The sequence below is a fragment of the Propithecus coquereli genome, unplaced genomic scaffold (assembly GCF_000956105.1).
Source record: "Propithecus coquereli isolate 6110/MARCELLA unplaced genomic scaffold, Pcoq_1.0 Scaffold32, whole genome shotgun sequence".
In the NCBI taxonomy this organism is placed as follows: Eukaryota; Metazoa; Chordata; class Mammalia; order Primates; family Indriidae; genus Propithecus; species Propithecus coquereli.
The window spans coordinates 836135-846509 of NW_012148841.1; the positions used below are offsets into that span (position 1 = coordinate 836135).

Genomic DNA, 10375 nt, shown 5'->3' on the forward strand with positions numbered 1-10375 from the left:
GGATGCGTATTTACTCTCATTGACACTGACAATGGCAGAGTATAAGGTTTATATTTTACCAAGATAATAATTTTACGCATGACAAAGTAGAAGGGCTGTTAGGAATACAAAGATAACTTACAAAGATTCTGCCCCTAAAGTGCTCACAGCAATAGGAAAACAGGCAGGACATAAGGACATAAGGACGTAACAATAGCAACCAAGTGCAAATATGCTTTAACATATGCCAACTGTTTCTGTTTGGAAGAGAAGGGTTTCCTGAGAAAAGAGTATAAGGCTAGAGGGAAGCCAGGTCTAAAAGAAACATTTTATTCTGTAGGAAATGGATAAGTCAACAAAGGTTTTTGAGCAAGGAAACAGCACGATACCTATGGTAGAAAGTATAGGCTAGAGGGAAAGACGAGGAGGAAAGCCCGCTGGAAACTAAACTGTCAGATGCAGAAGACTTGAACTATTCAAAGCATACTTTTATACCACCTGTGGCTTCTATTAAGGTAACTGTTAATACAAGGCAGACCAGTGAGGGAGAAGCACTACAATTCATGTTGAAATATCAGGGCCATATATCCAAGGAAATGGGCTTTTTGACTTTAAGACCCTGAGCCAATTTTATGGAAATAGCTAAAGCAATTTAAAATCAAAAGTCCTGCAATGCCAAAATTTCTCAACTAGGGAAGTCACAGGGCAAGTTCAAAGGGAGTAAAGAAGATTAATGATGTAACATCCCAAATAGCTGGCTGGTTGGTGGCAGCAATAGAAAAATATCCACCAAACAGAAGAGATCCAATCTCTCACCTCATTTTTACCCAAACCTGTAATATTTAAACCAAGCTAAAAAAGGAAATTAAGGTGTGGATTTTTGTTTGTGGGGATGGGTGGAATGGAAGAAAGAATAGTGAGGTGGAGTAAAGGAGAATAAAGCTCAAAGCTTTGGAGTCAAATGATTTAGGAACAATTCATGAAAACTTTACTTATATAATCTAACCCCTTATAACTTCAAAATACATAATAAAATAATATTGAGCAAGTACAAGTAGTATATTATAGTCTTTCTAAAATACAACCTAGGCCTAATGATACTGCCCTTAAAAGGGTGATAAATTAAAACATATTCAAAGATAAAACAATAAAAGATATTTCCCCCTGCAACAATTAAACACATATAATAGAGAACTTTCATTAATACTTATTTTGTTAAAATAAATTTCTCCATTTAGGATTATTATTCTAATATTAAAGCCTGAAAACTAAACCTAAAAAACTTAAAACACCCAAACCCTGATCTAACTTCCTTAGGGTCAATGATTAGACTAGGCCCTTTTAAGGCCAATTCACTACTCCTGATAGGGATAGTGAAATCCCTCTGGTTTAAATCATATAGACACTCAGTACCAAAATCGTTACTAATAACGTGCAAGTGTTATACCTGAATCTCTCAGCCCGGATGTCTAAAAATACATGTCTTAAGAAAAAACAAATGCAATATAATTAAAACGATTTAATAGACTGTCCTAAATGTACTTTAGAGACTTATGTCTTAAATGGAAAAAAATCATTTGATGAGAAAAACAAAATAATTAATGAGGAAGAAGACCTGATGTAAATGGCCAGGACATTCATGATAGGTTACCTAGAAACCATTTGACATTTCTAGTTGATTCAGTTGCCATGTTTTAGATGGAATCACTTCATTGAGCTGCTTACACATATGCTTTAAACATCCAAAAAAGGAACCAAAGGTCACAATTCACTGCTAAAGTCACATTAGGGGGAAAAAATGTTTTCAAACATTCCAAGAATTAAGATTTATGAAATAAGTAAGCCAGCATTCTGTTTATAGGAACTAGGGTCCTATGAAAGCCTTGGCAAAAGGGTAACGTGGGGAGGAAGACAGAAGAAGCGTGCTCGGACAACAAGACAGAGATGGGACAGGATTCCCACAGAGGGAAGAGAGGTAGGGATAAGCCAAAGACCACAGCTAGAAAAGACACCTCAAGGAATTTAGTTACCTAAAGATTTTTAAAAATCATTTTGAAATCTTTCTAAGAATTCCATAATTTCTTCTGAAAATCAGGACTCTGATACACCTTTCTTATAACTTACTGTAGATGGCTACAGAGATTCAACTTTTGGTTCTATATTACACATCCAACTATATTTAATTGTTAATCTAGAACAGTGGTTCTCAACCAAGGTTAAATTTTGCCCCCAGAGGGTGTTGGGCAATATCCAGAGACATTTTTGAGGGTCACAGGTTGGGGGGCTGTTACTAGTATCTAATGGGTGGAGGCCAAAGACATTGCTGGACCTACTACCATGCACAAGACAGGCTGCATAACAAAGAATTATCCACCCCAAAATGCCAACTGTGCTAAGGTTAAGAAACACTGATTTCTTCTAGATATAAACAAAGGCCTGTTCCTGGGACCTTTACCCTAGTCCATCTGTCTCTCTAATAGCTATCTAATTAAAGGATTAAACACCACCACCAGAAGATTCATTTTTCAATTGCTTTAAACATGCTGGATGGCTGGCTCAAACTAAGAGTCACACAGAAATACACGGAAAAATAGAGCAGGAGTGCAAAAACTACAGGAAAAGTTTTTAATCCTTCTTTTATCTCATACTTGTCTCAAGCACATTTAATTCACAAAAGGAGTGGTATCTACATGGTTTGACATCAAGTTGTGTGTTTCTTCTATGTGCGATATGCTAAAAATACACTGAGCTCCTCAAAATACAGTATTTTCTTATTAATGTAAAAACTAAGGCAAACAGTATTAACTGAGAAAGATTTATATTGGGGACAGGAGGGTGAAGAAAGCCACCCAGGTCTTTAAAATGCAAAGTTATTTCATAGTTTACTTGCAAAATGACTCAGATCATTATTACTTTTAGTCATGCCAAGTTTGCTGCTTCTAAGCCTACTAGTAATGGAGAAAAAAAAACCCACCATTTTTTCTGCAGTCATTAAGCCAATGAAACAGAAGCTTACTGAAAACAGGCTTTGTGCAATATTTCTCTTTTATTATAATTGCTATAAAAATAAAAGCAATCGCAGCAAATGCCAATGAAGATTCTGAGAAATTTTTCATCTACCTAAATACCTATAGAGTGTGGGAGGAAAACATACAAACAAAAGAAAGCCCTAACTCAGGGTTCTGAAAATCCTAAACTGTGAATATTTTCCTAATGTTTCCCTCAGTCAAAACCCTGGTTTACTTTTTGTTTTCTTCCCCTTCAAACAACTGGGAAAGACCTCCACCACAGCGTTTCACGAGAAGAACAGCACTAAGAACAAATAAAAGCCTAGCGCGTACCTAGCAAATCTCATTCATCAGAAACCGTGGCAGCGGAGAGAGAATCCTGTTGTCTAGCATGACCCTTTCGCTCCTTTCACAGCGGTTTTCACCACTCGAGTATCTGCCTTACCTACTACTGGAGCAAACCTTTCCACCCAACTTGGGTGATTTCCATGCCCCCACAATAATAAAATTCAAGCATCCAGAGCAGCCTATTTCCTTGTGCAGGGTAAATATAATTAGTGCTCCTTTTAACACTTAGTGAGTCGCCATAGGAAGTTAACAGGAAAAACACTTCAACCCCACAGAGGCCCACAAAAGGTGCAATGGTTTCACCAAACGTGGCCCATCCGAAATACACCACCCCGTAGGACGGGTTTTCCGAGGGAGGAGGGGACGGGGTATTTTCTTGTTGCGAAGAACCCTGCATCCTTATAAGGCTGAACTAAACTTCAAAGAAAAGGGTTTACACGCGATCCGCCACCTTAAAATTGCTCCCCGGCTCCTTGCAGGGTCACGCTAAGGCATGAGAGTGAAGTGAAGCGCTGCCCCACGGCAGGGAGTTCTCACCCGCCAGGGCGGAGGGAGGAAGGGGACCCGGGAGAGGAGGACCCGCCTCGGCTCGGCACTGCACAAGCCTAGCTCTCGCCGCTTCCACACGTTTCCTCCGGCTTTCAAAAGGCCGAGGGCCGCGCCCAGCCCCCCAGCCCGACCCCCGTCCGGCCGGCCGCCCTTACCGAGCAGCAGCAGCTTGACCTCGCGCGCCGCCTTCTCGCCATCCTCGCGGAGGTTTCGGTCGATCATCTTACTCCGCTCCACCGCCGCCTTGTCCTCGGCGCTCAGCGTGCAGCCCATGGTGCCTAGAGCGAGAGCTCGCTGCCGCTCCCTGCGCGCCCGGAGTGCTGTCTCGAAGCACAGGTGAATGCCTTCTTTCTCCAAGCGGGCGCTCGACTACCTCTCGCCGTCGGCCACACTGCCCCCACCACTTCCTAAAAGGAGTGAGGGGAACGCGGTCTGCAAAGGAGCGAGCAGCACCGCGCGGCTATTCCCCACAACCGGGCGCCGCTCAGCGCCCCCGAGTCTCGGGTTTGGGGCCTCGAAGCTCTGGCTACCGCCCTCCCGCCCGTGGCCGCGCCGCAGCCTCGCGAAGCCCAGCCGAGCTCGGCCTCCGCGCGCCGCCGCGGCCCCGCCCCTGCCCGCCCCTCCCGCCACCCCGCGACCACTCCCAGAGCGCGCGCCCGCGCACGTGCCCTCGGACAGCGCCCCCTCAGAGGGGCGCGCGCCCGCGGCTTCCCCGACCCCGGCGCCGCGCAATCCCCGAGGGCCCGGTGCGCCCCCTGGCAGCGCCCCCGGAGCGCGGAACTGCCCTGCGGGGCTGTGGCCGCCCGGCCCCGGCGCTCCCGTACCCCGCTCCCGTGAGGGAGGGGGGTAATTTCTTTCCGTTTACTCACACCCAGGGATCTGTGCGTACCTGCCCCTTCGGGTGGGGGTGGGAGAGCTGCCAAAGTTGGAAGCCGAAAAAAGCCGGTCCTGGGCGTTTGAGCATGCCCAGCGCCGGCAGCACGCAAGGGTTTTCAAAATGTAAACCCCTGTAGGCTGGCGTTCAGGGCCGTGGGAAACAGAGGGAGCTGGGAAGGAATGGAACTGTGGTGAAACCAGAGATGGGGACAGTGGAGAACCGAAAAGTCAGGGGAGGGGGATAGGAGGGGGCACCAAGGTCAATTTTCTTCCTTCCTTCCGTTTCTCTTTCCTTACTTCTAGCCTTCCCTCCTTCGCATCCATTCTCACGCTTTTCACAAGCAGAACACATTTTGAAGGATTTCCTCATAACCTGAAAAAATGTGAGACAGAGAATCAAGCGGTATATTTTTAAATGACAAGATCAATAAAACACACCCACACAAATCTCCACACTATAACAGATGTCCTCTTCATGTAAGCTTTCATGCCAAGTTTTGAGCCAATATTTATGACCATGTTAGTAACTTCTGTGCCACCACGCATGTCATTCCTTTTTGCAGGCCTTAGCTGCTTTGTTCATAAGATGAGTTGATCTATGGAGCTATGGCTCTGTCCTTCCAGCTCTAACTGGTCTGGGGAAAATGAATTCCCAGGGCCTGCAGAGGCATCTCACCCAGCACTGAATGAAATGAGCAGGGGCTTAAGGTCTGGTCCAGGGTGGGAAAACTGCGGCCTTGGGGCCACATGTGGCCTTCTGGATTCTTGAGTACAGCCTTTTGATTGAATCCAATTTTTACAGAGCGAATGCTTTTAATAAAGGGATTTGTTCTGTGAAGACTCTGGTGTCTCCTTGTCAATTGCATGACACCTTTCCCCTACAGACAACACAGGAAATGTTGACTGATTAGAAGATGGGATGGGCTAGTAGCACAGAAAAACATCTTCCTTGATGATTATAATTTAGGGTTGCTCTTTGATTTCCATCTGGAAGTCTTATTTAACTGAGCTTGAGTTTTTTAAGGTGATGCTGAGCTGATGATACAGGCAGAATTGCTTTAGAATAGGTCACTTAGACCAGGCCTGTGAGCTAGCAGAGACTGGCAATTCTCTCCTTATGTGGCATGCCCTTTCCTGTTCTCCTACAAGAGTCAAACTTGCAGGACTCAAGAGATACCATTTTAAGACCTGACTCAACTTTTCCTATAACCTTTTGTAGTATGACAACAAAAAGAAACAATCCTTAAAGGTACTTAATCACCTTCTACCCTCTTTGTAATTTTTGGGCCTCTAAATGTTAATACATACCAGGAACTCTGGAATTAACAAAATCAAATTTCAACACAGTATTTGTGTATTAGCCATTTTGGATTATCTGTTCTTCCGAGTCTTTCCTATTAAGTTCAGGCCAGGTAGAGTGTGGGACCCACAGCTTCAGCAAAAAAGGAGATAATCATAGCTGAATACTGCTAGAAATGACTACAAAACTTGTGTTTTGGCAAAATGAAGGTGTAACAGAATTATACACATTACCTTTCTCATTTGAAAGGTTTAAGTAGATGAAGAGTTAAAATGTAATACATACAAAAAATAAGACCTACAAATTAGCTTTACATGAAGCAAAACTTCTAAAGGGATGCAGAGTAATGAAGTGATCAGTATGGGGGAAATTCTAAGAGAAGAAAGTTTTGACAAAACATCTGAAGGAAGCGATGACATGATATTGGTGGGGAGTTTCAAGGAGTATGTATTAGTTAGACCAGGCTGCCATAATAAAATACCACAAACTGAGTGGCTTAAACAACAGGAATATATTTCTCACAGTTCTGGAGGCTGATAAGTCTAAGAATAAGGTGCCAGCTGATTCAGTTCCCCAGTAAGAGCTCCCTTCCTGGCTTACGGATGGCCACCTTTTTGTTGTGTCCTTACAAGGCAGAGAGAGAGAGAGAGAGAGAGAGAAAGAGAGAGAAAGCACTCTGGTCGCTTTTCCTCTCCTTACAAGGTCACTAATCCCATCATAAGGGACCTTCTCTCAGGACCTCATCTAAACCTAATTACCTCCCAAAAGCCCTACCTCCATATATTATCATTTTAGGGGTTAGGGCTTCAACATAGGGATTTTGGGGACACACAAAAGTTCAGGCCATAAATAGGGTATATATATATTTTTAGAAGAATAACCAGCTAAAGGGTTAATATGCAAAGTATATGTAGGAGAAAGCAATTGTTTTATAATTGAAATGTAGTTTGGCTGTGATGAATGATAGGTTGTGTGGGACAAAGTTGGAAAACTTAAATCTTCAGCTTTAAAGCTTTAAAGGTTAAGCTGAAGAGTTGGACTTGATACAATGGGCACAAAGTTTCCCTTTCATTCTCCTGAGTTGGGTAATAGATGTTAAAAAAAAAAAAATCTCTTACCACCATATGTAAAACAATTGAGTTACCAGTAAGTGGATTGTGTTAGTAATCCCGATATGAGGTGGTGAGAGTCACTCAAACTAATAACTTACATAATTATGATGTTGCAAAATATGATTCAACAACCTTGTCAAGGAGGTGGAGCAGATATTATTAACTCATCTGTTTTACAGAGAGTGAAATTGAAATTACAGAGTTTGTTAAAGCACTCTACTTCAGAGTACTGTTTTCTCAACATCATATGTTTGTTTTTACAAGTTTATTGAAATAAAATCATATACTATCAAATTTACCTATTTAAAGTATACAATTCAATGGCTTTTAGTGTATTCACCAAGTTGTGCAACCATGACCACAATCAACTGTAGAACATTTGCATTTCCCCAGAAAGAAACCCTGCATTCCTTAGCCATCCTTCCCAATCCTTCATCTCCCCTCTCAGGTCCTAGACAACCACTAATCTAATTTCTGTATCTTTAGATTTGCCTATTCTAGACATTTTATATAAAAGTAACCATATAGTAGGTAGTCTTTTGTGACTAACTTCTTTCATAAACATAAAGTTTTCAAGATTCATCCATATTGTAGCATGTACCAGTACTTCTTCTTTTGCTGAATCATACTGAGCATTATATGTTAAGAGAGTTAGAAACATATGTTAAGAGATAAATTAGAACACATTCAGCTGAGAATGTCAGGTTTTAAAGTAGCTCCAAACTATGTCATAAGGAATAATTGAAAAAACTGGGGATATTTAATGCAGGAATGAGAAAATACAAAGTGACACAATAGCTTTTTTCCAAATGAGTGAAGAGATGTCATAAATCAAAAGGAATAGACTTTTTCTGTTTGGCTTCAAGGTGGTATTGAAAGAAAGCTATAGCAAACAAAATTTTACCTTAATTTGAAAAAGAATGGTGTGAAATTCCCATAAAAGGAAATAGGCAACCTCAGAAACTCATTCATCTCTAAGATGTAAAAATATAGACTGGATGATCTCATATTGGGCACAATCTAGAGCTAGAGGAACTTTTAGGAGCTCTTCTTCTCTGTTTTAAATGTGTCCTCCAAGATCATGTGTGGGAAAGTTAACCATCAAAGCAATAGTATTGAGAGGTAGGACCCTTATGAGCTGATTATGAGGGCTCTGCTCTCATGAATAGAATAATGCCCTTATCTTGGGAGGGGAATAAGTTAGTGACAGAGGGATGAGTTCAGCTCCCTTCCCCCACCCCCCTCCTGCCTTCTACTTTCTACCTTGGATGATGCAGCAAGAAGGCCCTCTCCAGATGCCAGCCCCTGGACCCTGGACTTCCCAGCCTCCAGAACTATAAGAAATAAATCTCTTTTCTTTATAAATTACCCAGTCTCAGGTATTCTGATATACCAGCACAAAACAGACTAAGACACTTTGAGATCCTACACTTTTCAGAAGTCAACTGGGATTAGTATCAGAACTAAGATTAAAACTTGGATCTCCTTCCTGCCTCCAGCCCTTTTCCTACCCATCCTGTCGTCAGACAAATAACAAAAAGTGAGAGAATTTATCTGAGATATGTTGCTTTGGTGTGTTGATGGATTAGTGTAAAGGAGGAACCATAGAAGAAGACATAGTAAGGACAACCTGACACGTGTGTGTGTATGTGTGTGTAAAGAGAGAGAGAGAGAAAAGGAAAGAGAGAGAAAAGGGGAGAGAGAGAGAAAGAGAGAGGAAGAGAGAGAGGAGAGAGATCTCAGAAAAGAGATATCAGAATATGATGTGTATCTGTGGCTAGCTATGTTGGGAGCAGATGTGGCAGGTGGACACCTCTCCATTGTTTGCCTTATTTTTGCTTTCTAAAGGAGATGGAAAGAGTTGGGTTTGGGTAGAGGCTAGAAATATTTAAGAAGAGAGAGGGGTTAACATGGCATCTGTACTCTTCCCTGGTTAGAGATAAAAAAGATCCAAACCAAGACTATTTTCATTACACACGTTGTGAGATTCTGGGCAAAGTTTGAAAAACAAAAGCCCATTGCATTGTTACTGAGAAACTTAGGAGACAAGCAGCATTCTTTGAGTATGCAGGTTACAACATTGTGGTACAGAGATAATACAATGGCCATTGTCTCTGCAAGCAATATACCTTCACTAGGGCACCAGGGCATTGACAAACTAAAAATGTCTAGAGACAGCACTTTGGGTTTGGACATTGTCATTCTCCTGATGAGCACTTCACCATTAGCAATGCTTAGTCTCCCTTGAGTAGCTTCATGGACAGTCAACATGACAAAAGAGAACTGAAAAAGAAGAGAGAAAACATGGAAGATATTAGGCAGTGAATTCAACCAACAGACTGGTTTGGGAGCACATGTAAATATGATACCACCTTTGTGGACTTTCAGAAATATTTGGGGAACACTTTTAGGGGACTTAACTTTCTGCTGAAGATGGAAGTCATATTGGGAGCATCAAAGACTACAAGTAAAGGAAGGAGATGTTTAAGAAAAAATGGCACTGTATAATTCCAAATGCATCCAAAAATAATCCTCAGGGTCAAATATAAAGAAAAAGAGGGTTGGCAATAGTGATATGGTAGAAGAAGCTCTAAGCCAGTAATCAGGTACCTTAGAGCAATTCAAAATTCTGACTTCAACTGCATATCTATCTTTGAAAGTCCCCTGACTTCTTTAAATTCCAGTATCCCTGTCTATAAAAATGAATGTGTTGAATTAGATTAGCTGCAAAGTCCTAATTATTTTGAATTTCCCTGAGTCTATCATTTCAACAGGAAGAAATGATTGGTGAATATACCAAAGCACTTTGATGTACTCTCAAGAATGGAAGCCTTACCATATGGAATTAAGGAGTACGCAAACTCTGAGAATGCAGAGTTGAATGAGGAGACTCTTTCAAGAATTTTAACCAGGGAGAGTGGTAGACATATGGGATGGTAGATGGAGGGGTGGGTTTGGAATTTGTTGTTTCATTTTAAGTGTGACTCTTCTTCTCAAGTATTATTCAGGGGGAGAAAAAGGAGATTGTTATGGTACAAAGGAAAAACCATGGCTACCCAACTTTCTGACCTCCCCCTGTGATCTTTCCATCCCTGTTTTCCTTTCTCTGTTTCCTCATCACCATCAATTCTTCAATTCCATAGAGACCTTCTGTCTATTGACCACATGCCTTCTCCCTCTCCCTCATGCCCTGTCATGTGCTC

The 10375-nt window shown here is 41.9% G+C and overlaps 1 protein-coding gene across 2 annotated transcripts in view; it reads right to left on the bottom strand.

The window, feature by feature from the left end:
• The window catches only part of GNAI1 (guanine nucleotide binding protein (G protein), alpha inhibiting activity polypeptide 1), an 86329-nt gene extending 81856 nt beyond the window's left edge, over positions 1-4473 (bottom strand). The window contains exon 1 of one of the 2 annotated variants that reach the window (XM_012650355.1): positions 4040-4473. In XM_012650355.1, coding sequence (XP_012505809.1) covers positions 4040-4157 — 118 coding nt within the window. In that variant the 5' untranslated portion in view covers positions 4158-4473. Of the gene's footprint in view, positions 1-3320; positions 3637-4039 lie in introns of those variants that run through there. The other variant, XM_012650356.1, reaches the window with a different exon arrangement.
• Positions 4474-10375: the final 5902 nt, after the last annotated feature.